At 36.9% G+C, this 16,734-nt stretch overlaps 1 protein-coding gene and 1 non-coding gene across 3 annotated transcripts in view; one reads left to right on the top strand and one right to left on the bottom strand.

Moving 5' to 3' along the window:
- The window catches only part of UBTD2 (ubiquitin domain containing 2), a 60,384-nt gene that overhangs the window by 31,071 nt on the left and 12,579 nt on the right, over positions 1 to 16,734 (top strand). For both annotated transcript variants that reach the window (XM_059416560.1, XM_059416561.1), the window contains one exon: positions 13,123 to 13,359. In XM_059416560.1, coding sequence (XP_059272543.1) covers positions 13,123 to 13,359 — 237 coding nt within the window. The remainder of the gene's footprint in view (positions 1 to 13,122; positions 13,360 to 16,734) is intronic.
- On the bottom strand, positions 7,171 to 7,274 carry LOC132028974 (U6 spliceosomal RNA). Its single transcript, XR_009407624.1, has one exon. It is a non-coding gene; the product is annotated as a U6 spliceosomal RNA (small nuclear RNA).

Raw genomic sequence — 16,734 nt, 5'->3', positions numbered from 1 at the left:
GTTACCGTTTTATTTCTGCCTAAAGGACTGTATAACGTTTCCTGTGATGCAGGTATGCAGGTGATAAATTCTTTCAGTCTTTATATGCCTGATAAGATCTTTATTTCATCTTTGCATCTATGTTTATGAGGCATACTTGTAGGCATACTTGTTTGTAGTTTTTTTTTTTTAATTTGTCTTATTTTGTTACCGGTGCTGTTGTGGACCCCATAGATTGAATTGGGGAGTATTCTGTTCTCTTTTGTTTTCTGAAAGGAAGAGTAATTACATCATTTCTTCTTTATATTGATAGAATTCAATAATCCCATCTGGGCTTGGAGTTTTCTTTTTTGGGAAGTTTGTAAAGACAAACTTAATGTCTTCTACAGAAGTAGTCAAGTTAATTAACCCTTTTCTCCTCAGTGAATGTTACTTTATTATCCCTTGAAAATCTGCTGGATCTTTAGTGATGTTCCCTTGGTCATTCCTGATGTTGATAATCTTTTTTTTTTTTTAAAGATTTTTGAGAGACAGCTAGAGCACAAGTTGGAGGAGGGGCAAAGGGACAGAGGGAAGCAAACTCCCCACTGAGCATGAAGCCCAATGTAGGGATTCCATCCGAGGACTCTGAGATCCTGCCTGAGCCACCCAGGTGCCTGATGTTGAGCATTTTTGTCTTTTTTTTTTTTTCCTTGGTCAGTCTGGCTAGAAGTTTATCAGTTCATTGACTTTTTTTTTAAGGCTTTTGCTGTTATAATTTTTCTCTTTTTTCTGTTTTCAATTTCTTTGGTTTCTGCTTTTTATTACTTTCTTTATTAAACTTTGAGTTTAATTTGTTCTTTTAGCATTTTAAAGTAGAAGCTTACATGGTTGATTTGAGACTTTCTAATAGTAGCATTTTAATGCTATAAATTTTTGTCTAAGCAGTGCTTTTTGGAAGCATCTTAAAATTTTGATATATTTTCATTTTCATTCCATTCAAAGTTTTGTTGTTGTTGTTGTTTTAGATTGTATTTATTTACTTGACATACAGAGAAACATCAAGAGAGGGGAACACAAGCAGGGGGAGTGGGAGAGGGAGAAGCTGGCATCACGCCAAGCAGGGAGCCAGATGTGGGGCTCCATCTGTGGACCCTGGGATCATGACCCAGGCTGAAGGCAGACGCCTAACAACTGAGCCACCCAGGTGCCCCACTCAAAAGTTTTCTTTTTCTTCAAGATTTTATTGATTTATTTGACAGAGAATACAAGCAGGGGAAACCGTAGGCAGAGGGAAAAGCAGACTCCCTGCTAAGCAAGGAGCCCAATGCGGAATTGATCCAAGGACCCTGGGATCGTGACCTTACCCGAAGGCAGACATTTAACTGACTGAGCCGTGTGCCCCTCAAAGTATTTTCTGACTTCTCTTTTACCCATGACTTATTTGGATGTTTTGTATTATTTAATCTCTAATTATTTTAGGATTTTTCCAAATAACTTTATGTAATCAGTTTCTAATTTAATTCCATTTATGATTGTAAAGCACATTTTATGTCATTTCTGTTTTCTTAGGTTTTTTTAAGATTTTGTTTATTTATTTGACAGAGATCACAAGTAGGCAGAGATAGGCAGGCAGAGAGAGGGAGAAGCAGGCTCCCCGCTGAGCAGAGAGCCTGATATAGGGCTCTATCCCAGGACCCTGAGATCATGACCCCCCTACCCAGGCGCCCCCTTCTCTTAGGTTTTGTAGTGCCTATCTTGGAGTGAATGATATATGTGCCCTTGATATGAATATACATATTTTCCTTGTTGGGTGGAATGTCCTAGCAATGTCATTAATGTCAAGTTGATTAATAATGTTTTTTGCTGTCTTCTGTATTATTGATTTTTTTTGTCTTCTTATTCTATTAGTTACTGATTGAAGAATGTTGAGATAGCCAAGTATAATTGTGGGATGGTCTTATTTCGCCTTTAGTTCAGATTTTCTTCATATACGTTGAAGTCCTATTGTGGTTTTTTTTTTAAGATTTTATTTATTTATTTATTTGACAGACAGAGATCACAAGTAGGCAGAGAGGCAGGCAGAGAGAGAGAAGGGGAAGCAGGCTCCCCGCAGAGCAGAAAGCCCGATGCGGGGCTCCATCTCAGGGTCCTGAGATCATGACCCGAGCCGAAGGCAGAGGCTCAACCCACTGAGCCACCCAAGCACCCCTAATGTGTTCAGATCTTAATTGCTTCTCAGTGTTTGAGTTTTCTTCCTAAGAAAATTATTGTGAAAATATTCAAAGATGAAAAAAGTAGTAAAATAAACACTTGTGTACCCTTGTAGATTTAGTAGTTAACATTTTGCTACATTTACATTTTTCTCTCTCTTTTAAAGATTTTATTTATTTATTTATTTATTTATTTAAGAAAGAGTGTGTGTGTGTGCATGAGCAGGAGAGGGGCAGTGGTAGAGGTAGAGAGATTCTCAGTCAGACTCTGTGCCGAGTGTAGAGCACCCCCACTCAGGGCTCAGTTTCACAACCTTGAGGTTTTTCCTTTATCTTTTTTATTTCCTATAAGTAAGAAGTTCAGATTTAAAGCTTAATTAGATTTAATTAAACATTTTGGGTATGAATATTACATCTTTGTTTTTTATACTTCATACTACAGTGCATTAAGAGGTTAAGTCCAGCTATTTGGTTCAAGTAATGAGTGTCAGATATCTACAGTGTAATTTTTCCTCTGTGATCCTCTAATGGCTTGTTTGTTCTGTTACCCAGGATGTTTTAATATATCTATTGATGATCCTTACCCTAATCAATTTTGGGGTTGTAAAGAATGATTCCTTTAAACATGTCATTCTTCCTTTATTACTGGCATTCTTCAGTAAGAAAGAGCCTTTCTTCTCTCATCTTTCCCTTTTAGTAGTAGTAAAGATTCATGAATTTTACTTATTCAGTATATTAAAGTCAATTCTAGTCATTATTTTTTATGCTCCAAAATTGATGCAGGTGTTGTCTCCTTCAGACTTGTCTTCTTTGTGCCTTTGAGGTGATCTCATTTGTCATTCGAGCACTTTCTTGTTCTCTCAGCCAACTACATGTCCCAGGCTTGCTTTTAATTTTTCCAGGCCTACTCATAGCACTAGCCATTTCTCCAAATGCCCTAGGACCTTTTTGATGGGTGTGGTATTTAGAACTAAAATCTGGGAGTGAGGTTTATTACTACTATTATTTCTAAGCCGTTTTAGTCAACAGAGCTATAAAGCACTTTTTAAATTATGAGTTTATATTGATATGTACAATTCAAAATTAGTCTAATTTTTATGTTTTTATTTTTATTAAAAATTTCAGTTCCTGGGGTGCCTGGGTGGCTCAGTTGGTTAAGCATCTGCTTTTCAGCTCAGGTCATGATCTCAGGGTCCTGAGATGGAGCCCACATCAGGCTCCCTGCTTAGAGGGGACCCTACTTCTCTTTTCCTTCTGTCCCCCCACCCCTAGCCCCTCTGCCACTTGTGCTCTCTCTCTCAAATAAATAAAATCTTCTTAAATTTCAGTTCCTGAGGTGCCTGGGTGGCTCAGCCGGTCAAGCATCTGCTTTCGGCTCAGGTCATGATCCCAGTGTCCTGGGATCGAGCCCCACATCGGGCTCTTTGTTCTGCAGGGAGCCTGCTTCTCCCTCTCCCTCTGCCTACCATTCTGCCTCCTTGTGCTCTCTCTTTCTGTCAAATAAATTTAAAAAAAATTCAGTTCCTATTGATATTAATATAGTTCTTTATTTACTTTATTCTACAGTAAATATCCAGTGTTGTAGAATTATAGTAATTAGTATTATGCATGAATTCTTAGCACTTAAACCTGCTGAGTGAAGTTAAAGATGTCTTTTGTAGTTGATTTTTTTGTTGCTTAAAATTTATCCCACTAAAGTTGAATAATCAGAATATCATGTTCAAAACTGACTTGAGGGGCGCCTGGGTGGCTCAGCGGTTTGGTCTGCTGCCTTCGGCTCGGGTCATGATCTCAGGGTCCTGGGATCGAGCCCCACATTGGGCTCCCTGCTCCGCAGGAAGCCTGCTTCCCTCTCTCTCTCTCTCTTTGCCTGCCTCTCTGCCTATTTGTGGTCTCTGTCTTTCAAATAAATAAATAAAATCTTTAAAAAAAAAACTGACTTGAAATAATTATTTTCTTTATATGGTTATGTTAACATTTGATATATACTTACATTCATTTATTTCTGTGTTTAGTGTTAGAGTTTGGATTTTTTGTTTGGTTTTGTTTTGAATATGTAAAACATTTACAACTTTCCAAAAGTCAAATCTATATAAAAAGCTATACTCCTAAGTCTTGCTCCCATCTATCCCTTCTATCCCATAGCCCTTGAAGATAACTTGTTTTCATTAATTTCTGGTTTATCCTTGTAGCATGTGTCCATTTGTTTTTGTTTTTTACAAAACCAAATATATAGAGAGAGGTAGTTGTTTCTCCTATTTCCCTAAACAAAATGTATCACTATATATGTACTGTTCTGTCTCATTTATTTGACTTGATTATTCTGGAAATTTCTCCCAATTTGAGTTTCCACAGTTCTCCTTTATTCTTTACAGTTGCATTATATTTCATCATATTGTTGTACTGTATATATCCATTGGATTGCTTTTAATACAAATAAGCATGCAGGAAATAACTTTTCATATTTACAAGGAGTATATCTTTTTTTTTTTTTAATTAATTTATTTATTTGAGAGAGAGAGAGAGACCACGAGTTGGGGGTTGGGGCAAAGGGAGATGGAGAAGCAGACTTCTGGTTGAGGAGAGAGCCCAACTTGGAGCTCTATCCGAGGACCCTGGGATCATGACCTGAGCCAAAGGCTGATGCTTAAACAACTGAGCTACCCAGGCACCCCTATATGGCGTATATCTTGAAAGGAGAATCCTAAAGCTGGGATTGTTGACTCAGTGAATGGATGAATAAGTGATTATATTAGATGTTGCCAAATTCCCCCTTCACTGGGAATCCTTTGGATAATAATCCTATGGTATTTTAGACTCCTACTTCGAATGTAAGAGAATATCTTATTTCTCCACAACTTACCAGTGTCAGATTCGTGAGTTGTTGCCTAAGAGCAAAAAAGGGAATTCCAGCATAGTTTTCACTTGCTTTTCTCTTATGGGGGAGATTGGAAATTGTTTCATATGTCACTTAACCTTTTCCATTTTGAACTGGATGTTCACATCTGTTGCCCATTTTTCTGTTACAGAGTTTCTGCTTTTTGTCTTCTCCATTTTTAGTTTTGTATACCAGGGAGATTAGCCCCTTATGATGTAAGTTACTCTCCAAGCTTGTCATTTGTATTTTGACTCCTCCTGCCCCGACATGAAAATTAAGTCTTTTCTTATTGCTACTGGAAAAGCATTTACTATTCTTTTATTACAGAGAAATTTATATTTTCTTGTAGTGCATACATTGTTTCAGTTTTTACATTTAGAACTTGGTTCATTCATGTAGAATTTATTATGGTGTACAGTTTAAAGTATTGACCCAAATTTATCTTTTTCCCAGAGACTATCTAGTTCCAACATTGTTACTTAAAATGCCCATTTTTTTCAACAGTCTAAGATAAAAATCTCTCATATACTAAATATCCATGTATATGTGGATTTTTTCTGAACTTCATTATATTCTAAATGTTCATATGCCTTATGCACTTTTAACTGTAGTGGTTTTATGTTTTAATATTTGTAGTATTTAGAATGTATTTAATATTTGTAGGGCCAGCTCCCTTGTTGTGCTGCTTTTTCAGGATTCTCCTAGCTGTTCTTGTCCATTTGCTTTTACATATGAGAATCAACTCATCCATCTTCAGAAAGGTTTTTATTTTTTTTTAATTAAAAAACTTTTTTTAAGATTTTATTTATTTATTTGACAGAGACAGACAGTGAGAGCAGGAACACAAGCAGGGGGAGTGGGAGAGGGAAAGCAGGCTTACCACCCAGCAGAGAGTCCAACATGGGGCTCAATCCCAGGACCCTGGGATCATGACCTGAGCCAAAGGCAGGTGCTTAATGACTGAGCCACCCAGGCACCCCTGGTTTTTAAAATTTTTAAAAATTTATTTATTTGAGACAGAGTGAGAGGGAACACAGCAGGAGGAGTGGGAAAGGGAGAAGCAGGCTTTCCATTGAGCAGGGAGCCCATGTGGGGCTGAATCCCAGGAACCTGGATCATGACCCGAGCTGAAGACAGATGCTTAACTGACTGAGCCACCCAGGTGCACCCCCAGAAAGTTTTTTTTTTTTTTTTTTAAAGATTTTATTTATTTATTTGACAGGGAGAGATCACAAGTAGGCAGAGAGGCAGTCAGAGGGAGCGGGGGTGGGGGGCTCCATCCCAGGACTCTGAGATCATGACCTGAGCTGAAGGCAGAGGCTTAACCCACTGAGCCACCCAGGAGCCCCAAGTTGTTTTTTTGTTTGTTTGTTTGTTTGTTTAATTATTTTCATTGGAAACATGCTAAATGTAGATATTCACTTGGAAAGAATTGGCAACTTAGACATGTTAATGTCCAACTACAAAAGAGGTCTTCATCTTGTTAAAGTCTAGTCTACTTTTGGGACTTATAGGAGTTTAAAAAATATATCCTGATAATATTTGTTGCATTCCAGGTATTATATCTTTTTTGACACTGTTATACATGGGACCTTTTTTTCCATTGAATCTTCTAGCTGGGCATTTTATATATATAAGGCTTCCGTTTTGTATCCCATGACCATATTGATTTTTTTTAATCATTCAATTTTAGCACTTTCTTGTATTTTCTAGTCATACTATCGTATCATCTGCAATTAGAGATGGTTTTACTTCTTCCCTTCTGGTTCTCACACTTCTGATTATTCTGTCTGTGCTGGCTAACATTTTTAAAACAAGGTTAAATAATTGTGGGGATGGTGGACATCCTTACCTTTTGTGTGCTTCCCATCCCTTGAACAACCTGTAAATTAACAGAAGTAAAAGTTCCTGCAATGCAAGGAATGTGATTCTATCTAAAAACATTGCCCAAATCAGTAGAATAAAATGTCTGAAAATTTCATATACTGCTTAGAAGGTACAGTGGGCTCCTGTGAAGTGACCATATTCTTAGTTCCAATTTTGTGTAATTTCAGTCTTCAAAATGAAGTTGGGGTTTTTTGTACGCATTTGTTGGATTTAACTGTATGCTTTTGTAACTTTTTAAATATGGACTGCTTCACAAATTTGCATGCCATCTTTGCACAGGGGCCATGCTAATCCCTGTATCATTCCAGTTTTAGTATATGTGCTGCCAAAACAAGCATGCTTGTGTAACATTTTTAATGAGATTCGCCCATCTTGCACATACAGTGTTGTAGGTTGGCTTTCCTCTTGCCTGTTTGTATGCTCAGGCCATTGGTAATTAGATTTATACTCTGAAAAACAGGCCAGGAAATCATTATGTTTATTTTTTCCCCCTCAATAAAGCTAACTCAGACAACATTAGAAATTATATATATGTCTTTAAAATTCTATTTTAACTGCTTAATTTTTACAAACTGTAGGATGGAAGCATAGTCAATGTTCTTGTTTTTATTTTTTTATAAAATAGTAGCATAAAAAACAGTATATTTAACCTAGATAAGTATACATACATATCTTTAGTGCCTAGTCTGTTACAGGTGCTGAGTACTTCTAGGCTGAAGCTGACAGACCAGAAATCTGCATTACCTCCTCCCTTGTTAATAGGATTCCTCTTTGTGTACCTGGGTGGCTCAGTCAGTTAAACATCTGCCTTCGGTTCAGGTCATGATCCCAGGGTCCTGGTATTGAGCCCTGCGTTGGGCTCCCTGCTTAGCGGGCAGCCTGCTTCTCCCTCTTCCTCTGCAGCTCCACTTGCTTGTGCTGTCTCTCTCTGTGTCAAATAAATAACATCTTAAGTCCAATTCTTTGGATTTAAAAAAAAAAGGATTCCTCTTTAGTGAGCATGGTATCTCTGAAGAAATGAATTAGGTAGATTAGATAGGTTGGGGATCTGGTACTGCTCAATTAGCTTTTCCTTTGTCCCATCAGAGACATTTCGTTAGTCCTAACAAAGCCTGTGAAAGATGAATGAGTGCTACTAGAAAAACAACACATGCTTTATTTTGAATGAAGCTTGTAATTGATTTGATATGTAAAAGAAAACACATTTCTCAGCCCCAATAAGACATGGAGTGCTATAATGCAAAAAGAGCTCTGGACTTTTAATCTAGTCATCTGGGTTATAGTCCTGGCTCTTTCTGATCTTGAGCAAGTCATTTATCCATGTTAGGCCTTCCTTACCTTCCTGTTAAATAGTAAGGTTAGCTGGTACCATCTAAGATCTCTTCCACATCTAAATTCTCAGATTTTAGAGAAGTTATGCGTATGGCTTTGACTTTTAGCATGTTGATGCTCTTACTTAAAGCATTTTAATCCCTATATCCCTGGGTTTTTTTTTTTAAGATTTTATTTATTTATTTGACAGAGAGAGATCACAAGCAGGCAGAGAGGCAGGCAGAGAGAGAGGAGGAAGCAGGCTCCCTACCGAGCAGAGAGCCCGATTCGGGGCTCGATCCCAGGACCCTGAGATTATGACCTGAGCTGAAGGCAGTGGCCCAACCCACTGAGCCACCCAGGCACCCCTATATCCCTATTTTTATTTTGGCAGTATGTTACTTTAGGTAAAGGGAATATATGTAGTATGTGTGTGTTTGTATAGTGCATTCTAGATTTACATGAGAATAAAATACAAATATAGTTTTAGGCCAACACCATCTGTTGTGGAAGAGTTCTATGGAATCTATTCATATCTCTTGGGAGTGACAAAAATTTCCCTTTCATTTTCATGATCTTCATACTCTAATCAATCTAAATATAGGAACATTATCCCAATCCTGTTCCTTGCTGCTTTCAAATTTTCAGAATTCTGTACAACAACATTTTGTACTTTGATGGTGAGCTCTTTGAATATTCAGTCTATTCCCTTGGGGGCTGTTGTCTTAGTGAAATGGAATGCTCTGGTTTTTAATCTGTTACAGCTATTATTATGTGAGTCATATCTTGATATATACCTTACTTATACATTATGGGTTCTCCTTTATTCATGTGAAGAGTCTGAATCTTAAATTAGGAAACCAAAAGAGAAGAACCAAAAGCAGGAAAACAACTATAAACATACTTCATTTTAGAGGTCAGTGGGTTTTTTTTGTTTGTCTTGTTTGTTTTTAAGATTTTATTTTATTTATTTGACAGAGAGAGAGAGGGAGAGAACACAAGCCAGGGGGAGAGGCAGAGGGAGAAGCAGATTACTGGCTGAGCAGAGAGCCCAACACAGGGCTCAACACATGAACCCTGTGATCATGACCTGAGCTGAAGGCAGACACTCAAATCATCTGAGCCACACAGGCGCCCCATGTTTTTTATCAAAATGTCAAAGTGAATTCTTAGCAAATTCATTCACTTGTGGAGTAAAAGATAATGTCTAAGATTATGTTGCATATTTGAATCTGAAAAGCAAACTTTTCTTGGGTTTTCTGCATGTTAAAACTATTTATTTGTCAGAAAGGGATTAAGTGCTGACCATTTTTAAGGACAGTTAAAATGAGTAGATTAATGTGAGTAAGAGTTTTCTGAGATGTGAGTTTTTTGTAAAAGTTTTAGAAAAATAACTGGATTGATGGGGGAAAGAAGGGTATTTTCCGAAATAATAAAATTAGGTTTCATTATTAATCTTTTGCTATATGTTAAACCATGGAATAAAAAAACTTAGTGTGGTTGGTTGCCTGCAATTTAAAGATTTAAAACTGAAATTTAGGGAATAAAAACTGTTTCCTATCTTTAAATCCATTGTTAGAGCTTAATGCTATGCTTAGTCCCAGACATATGAACGGTACTAAGCATCTTTCTTGGTTTCAGCAGTCAGATGATATATGAAACAGATAAACCTGAAAGTTTCAGAGCATAAGATGTTAATCTAATGAGTATACATAGTTTATGGTCTTTTTCTTTATAACTGAGAATGGTTGACTTGGTGGGGAAAAAAAAAACAAAAAAAACAAAAACATAGCTTCTTAGCTGCTAGGCTGATTTCTATGTCCAGGTATTTTCAGAAATTTAGGTTTATGATATCAGCTAAAATCAAAGCACAACATTTGGTGACCAATTCCTAGAAAATATACTCATATGCATAGGATGCGCATGATAATCATAGAACAGTTCTTTTTAAAATAAGGAAGGTACTTGTATTTTAAATTCTCAGAATAAGAATTCTCAGAATGAGCCACGTGGGCACCCCCTAAAATGAGGCTTTTAATTTCATATTTTTAATGAAAATTCTGCACTGCTCAGCGGTTTCACTAAAATATGTTGTAAACACTTCTGTATTTTAGTATGGATGTTCAGTAGACTTTATCTGTTATGTGTGTTTGTGATAAAGAGAAAAGTAGAGACTGAGACAAAAGGAAGCTTGCTTGATGTCACAAACATTTATTTTGTCTTATTTACTACCACATAAAGTAGTGACTTTGGAACTTTTCAGCATATAGATTTGAGATGGATTTGGAGTGATTATCCTTAAGCATAATGTATCATCTGTCCTTTTTATGGGACTTTGCTCTTATGCCTTTTGTAGGTGGGAGAGGTAAAATAAAGCTACCTCATATTCATAAGGAAGGGGCTTTTACTTTTTCTAAAGTATTTTTCTACCTTTATTTTTTTAAAGATTTTATCTATTTATATGAGTGAGAGAGAGTAGGAGCAGGGGGAGGGTCCGAGGGAGAGGGAGAAGCAGACTCCTCACTGAGTGCAGAGCCCCACCATTGTAGACAACAACAATGACTACAACTACAACTACAACAACTCAGGGCTTGATCCCAGAACCCTGAGATCTTGACCTTAGCCAAAGTCAGACACTTAATCTACTATGCTACCCAGATGCCCCTATTTTCTACCTTTGTTATGAGATTGTTTTTGTCAGGTCCCTCTGAGGGCCTCTTTCAGTTTCTTTGGTTTAAGTACTGAGATTGTAGAGGTTTTGTTGTTTTGCCTTTGCTTTGTGATTCTCTCACAATTAGAGAATTACAACAGGTTATCTCTCAGGTACATTTAATATATTTGAGGTTAGACAGTTCTCTGGAACTACTCAGGAAAACCTGAAACTTTATTCAAATAGGTATCTTATTTGAATATTGAATAGATAACTTTGTGTAATAGGTACTCATTTGAATGTTAAATAGATACCTATTCAAATAGTTATTTACCTATTGTGCTTTGTCTTCTACTCCCTGTTCAGTAAACTAATATTGAGTGTCATCCCTAGACTATTACTGACTTATCTAAAGGTTAATATAGCAGAAAATAAACATGCGTTTCATTTTGCCTTGTTGGTAGAACCAGTACGGGGTGGATTGTGATTATCTGACATATTCTGAACACCTTTTAGAGAATAATGTGCTATGTACATTTATTTATTATTTAGAAAATACAAGGGAAAGTCATTAGTATAGATCATGTTTCTCACATTTGAATTAAACTTGATACACCCATCTGTAGTGATCCCCTTAGTGGATGTCCAGCACATATTTGTTAATTAAGGATACTTGGGTCCTCTTTCTAGCTCTGCTATTAAATAGACAGTTTTCCTGCTTTGCTATCCGTATCCTTTTAGAATTCAGCTGGTTGCCATTTCACTAGGATAAGCTACATGGCCAAAAAGTACAGGGATTCAAAACACTGGATGTTTGAAGGGAAAAATAGCTGGCAGTGGCATAGTGTGCCACTCTTAAGGTAGAGGATGAGACCTGTTGTTTGCTGCTTTGAGATAAAATGGCCAGATTAGGTGGAAAGAGCATGGCTGAATCCAACTGTCACTCCAGATACACTTTGCAGTATTAGTTTGTTCTGTCATTGGCAGCATAGCATTCTGTAAGGGATAGAGATTGCCCAGGAACTGGAGTAATTGTATTTATTTCTATTATGAATAGCCCAAATTTCATTTGGCTCTGGGCCAGTAAGGGAGTGGTTAATTTCATGGCTTCTTTAAAACCATTTTGAGAGTAATTTCTTTTAAATTAGTATTCTTTCTGCAGTTAAATATAGAACATTGAATTTTGACACACACCCTCTCCTTCCCACCACTCTGTCATTTACTTCCCACCCACTCTTACCCAAGACTCCCATCAAGCTTCACTTTTCTTTTTACTGATTTTTGCATCTATCAAACTATTTCTTGTCTCTGGCACCGTATAAGATTAAGAATGGCTCTCTATGTTGGTGTGGAATCAGTGATGATAGGCCAGGTAAGTATCTGGGTAAAAGAAGCTGCATCAGTCTTGTTCTAGCCCTACCACTATGTAGCATTCTCTAAGGAGCTCTGCTGCCTTTTACAGCAAATGAGGAGTGGACTCCTGCCCCCTTTTTTCTTCTCCTCTGGGTTTGAAACTACTGTAGGATGTTGTAGTTCTTCTGTTTCTTATGGTTAGAACTTCTCCCATAGTCCAGTATGAAGGATCACCTGTTCTGTCCTATTTTCTCCGAAGAGTGAAGCACTAATTTCTGACCACCTGTCTCACCCTTTTCGAAATTAGCTACTATGTAGGTTTCAGAAAGAGGCATTTACAGTTCCTTGACTGAAGTCCAGAGTGGGTGCTCCTGTGATCAGGTTTCCTCATGGAGCTGCTGGTTTGACTATTCCTTTGGACACTGCAGAGCATTCTTTCCCCTGCTAAGGATTTTTCAGTTCCTACTTTTTGGTTTTATATGTTCAGAGTCCTGAGATTCAAGCTAATGTTACTTGATTTTTCCTAGTATCTTACCTTTTTTATGACATCCTTTGTCTTTTTAAAATCCTGCCATTATTGTCTGATGAAATACATAATGCTATTTTTCTAAGTAATTATTAAAATCATCCTTTGGAGAAGGCATTGGGAGTTGAAAAGAGTTGTCCCTGGACCTTTTAGATAGAGCCATCTAATGTCTCCATTTGCTCTTGTAGTTCCAAAATAGGGAAAATTTCAGAATGTAAGAATTAATTATTAGGCAGACTTCTAGCTATAATTTTGAGGAATGAATCAAAGAGGAATGACCTGATCACTTTTAATATATCATTTATAAATTTTGGTTTTGATGTCAATTTTTTATTTTTCTTCTCAGTCGCCTTAGGTCGTAACCAACCTTTGAAAAAGGAGAAACCCAAATGGAAAAGCGATTATCCCATGACAGATGGACAACTGCGCAGCAAGAGGGACGAGTTTTGGGACACCGCACCAGCTTTTGAAGGCCGTAAAGAGATTTGGGATGCCTTGAAGGCTGCTGCACATGCTTTTGAGAGCAATGATCATGAACTGGCACAAGCAATCATTGATGGTGCAAACATAACATTACCACATGGTAGGTTTGGTGGTTTTCAAGGATAACAGGGAACATACTCAGCTCCTTTCTAATAACAAGAAACCAAATGCAAAGAGTTCATTTTTCTTGCTGTGCTTTTTTTTTTTTTTTTTTTAAAGAGGAACATTGCTCGTTGTTTCTTTGTATGTCTTTTAGCTGGAGAAAGATTTACTTTGTGTGTTTTATTTTTTAAGTAAGTGCTACATCCAACATGGGGCTTGAACCCACAACCCCAATATCAAGAGTTGCATGCTCCATCAATTGAGCCAGCCAGGTGTCCCACTATTTTTTATGCTTTTTAAGTATTTTTAATCTCAAGAAAGCGAACACTTGATAACCTGTATTTTCCAACTTCCATACTCAGAAACTTGCTAGTTCTTCATCAAGGGCCCTCCATCCTTTGTCCCAATCTTCAGAGCTTCTACTGCACTCATTTCCTGTGGGCACTAGAGAAGTCTCACATTTAGATTTCAGAAGCCATAGAGACTCAGTGGATTTTCCTTTAGTCATTGTACTTTCTCAACAAGCCTATTTTTAGCATAATGAGCAAACTCAAACTTAGAAGTCACATGTTCTCAAGGACAGTTTTCAATGATTGTGACCCTGAGCATTATTAAGAACCTCTCTCTATTTTGCTTAGGAATGTGACTCGAAGGAACATGATTAGTTTTGAGTGTTTCCAGGGACACATGTTTGCTGGACCCATACATATCCTCTTGCTTGGTCTCCTTAATTAGACACTCTTCAAAATTTTTCATGGTATACTGAGATTTAAGTGTTAATTTTATATTATATTCTTTGCTCTTTTGATAATTGTACTTATAAATTTTTCTCTTTAGTTTTTCAAATTAATATTTTTCCAAGTTGTCTCTTTAGCCCCTTGTGTAATCACCTGCATTCCTTTGCATTGTTTTCTGTTTCTTTATACCTTCATTTTTTTCTTTTTCAATATCTCTTTGTCTGTATTTTTAGAACACTGCTTTTCCCTGTTTAATTATCTGCTTTATGTCCTTTAACTCCTTTTCTCCCTCCCTCCCTCCTTCTCTCTCTTCTTTCTTTCTTTTTTGGTTTTATTTATTTAGCTAACTCCACACCTGATGTGGGGCTCGAACTCACAACCCAGAGATCAAGAGTCGCATGTTCGTTCCAACTGAGCCAGCCAGGCTCCCCGACTCCTTTTCAAATAAAGATATTTAACTTAGTATCCTTCCCAGTTTCCCAAATGTCTGTTAATTTTCTGAATTAACTGTGCTTCCAAGAAACTTAAAAATACATATTCTATAACTTTTCTGTTCTTTATTATGAAAGCCTATTAGTATAGGCTTGGGTTAATAATATTTATTGAGTACCCACTGTTTATAGATGACTTTTTCTGCACAGGTGTGAAAATGATGCCTCCTATATTTGAAAAACTGTGGAGTTAAATGCCATTTTAGTATGACTCTTTAGTGCTGATTTTCAAGGATAGTCTTTGAATTCTTTACCTCGTGTGATTGGGGGTACACCTTGTCTTGTTCCATTACCTCTTTTAGTTTTATATTTTGTCTTCAACTACTACCTTTATATAAATAAAGGAAAGAGACTTCCTTTACAAATTTTTTATCATCCTTCTCTTTTTAATGCTTATATCCCATATTTTTTTAAAGCAGTATTTATTGTTTGTTTGTACAGGTTTGCAAGCTGAGAGTAGGGGTGGGGAGTGGGAAAGAATTAATTTATTTGTGATTGTCTTAATTTAGAAGCCTGAGATCCGGAACCATAGAATTTCTTTGACTTCCTTACTTTATACTTATAGTTACCTGTAGGAATGTCTGATTGTGTTCTATAAATTATGACCCTGGGGCACCTGGGTGGCTCAGTCATTAAGCATCTGCCTTTGGCTCAGGTCATGATCCCAGGGTCCTGGGATCGGGCCTCACATTGGGCTCCTTGCCCAGCAGGAAGCCTGCTTCTCCCTCTCCCACTCCCCCTGCTTGTGTTCCCTCTCTCACTGCTCGCTCTCTCTCTCTCTCTCTCTCTCTCTGTCAAATAAATAAATAAATAAATAAATCTTTTAGAAACAATTATGGCCTTGTTTACAAGTTAATGGAGGCAAAGTAACTGTTTTATGTAAGGCAGGGGTATATGTATATTTTATTGGGTATGGGCAAATACTTAAGTCCCTTGTTTTTGCTTACCTATGTGAACTGCCAAGAAAAGTAATGTTGTTGGCAGCCCACCAACCAATAGATTAGAGAGAATTATTCTTGGAAATTTGATAGGATGAGTTTCTACTTCCTACATTTAAGGAGTATTTTTTGCTTTAGCATGAAGAAATCAAATTGATGTCTCCTGTTCAAAGCTCTATAATAACTTTCTTGGTCTTACTGTCATTGCTACCTTTGATTGAATTCCCTTGTTCATATTTGAACCTTAATAGCATTTTTTGGATGGACTTTAGAATTGTGTTCACTCATGTACTCTAACTCACCATGAGTTTATAACTTAGCTATTTAGCTACATGCTTTTATCTAGACCTAATCAGTGGTGTTACTGAAATGTCTTCCACCTTTTTGGTGTAGTTATATATTTGAAATTTTACTTTGGACACACTTTGCTGTGTTAGACCCTAAACATCCTATAATTCATATTTTAAATTTAAAATATTGCATAGGCTTTAGCTCAGGCTTTAGTATCAGACCTAGTCTTCCTTTCTGCCTCTACTGTATTACTCATGGCTATGCAACTTTGGGCAAATCACTTCTTTTCTGTAAGGTTCAATGCTGCCATCTATAAAATATGGATTATAACTACCTATGTTATAGGGTGGTTGTATTGATTAAATGTGATATTAACACATATAAATTTCTAACCATAGGCCAAAAAGTGATAAATAGTAGTGCGAATGAACTGCTTTTCTTGAACTCTGGCATTAACAGGTAAATTCTTGTACCAAATTCTTTAATACAATTTGATGATTTTTATGGATATATTATCTACTGATACCATCTTTCTCTGGCTTTTGGGGGACTCTGCCCATGGGCAAATGCCTAATTGAATTTTGAGATTGTATTGATTCCATAGCAACATTAGTAACAGATTTATTAATTGGACACCAAAGCATTGATGACATAGTTTAGCATCATTCCTGTTTAGGCCCATCTCTGTTCTTTCATCTACATCTGTGTTACCCATAAAAGTATTGAACTGATCTTAGATTGACAATCTGAAGAGATCCTAGGGCGTACATTCCTTTCTAAGCTTCCTTCAGTCAGGTCTTGCCCTGTTTTCATCTCATCCTGTTTTCCCTTCCTATGATCTTATCCCAACCCATTCATATTATCTTCCCAATATAAATATTATAAAAAATCTCTTAAAGTTTGATAACTATATGGA

Source organism: Mustela nigripes, chromosome 12 (genome assembly GCF_022355385.1).
Source record: "Mustela nigripes isolate SB6536 chromosome 12, MUSNIG.SB6536, whole genome shotgun sequence".
Classification (NCBI taxonomy): Eukaryota; Metazoa; Chordata; class Mammalia; order Carnivora; family Mustelidae; genus Mustela; species Mustela nigripes.
The sequence above is the reverse complement of the archived record's forward strand: the minus strand, read 5'-3'. Positions and strand labels throughout refer to the sequence as shown.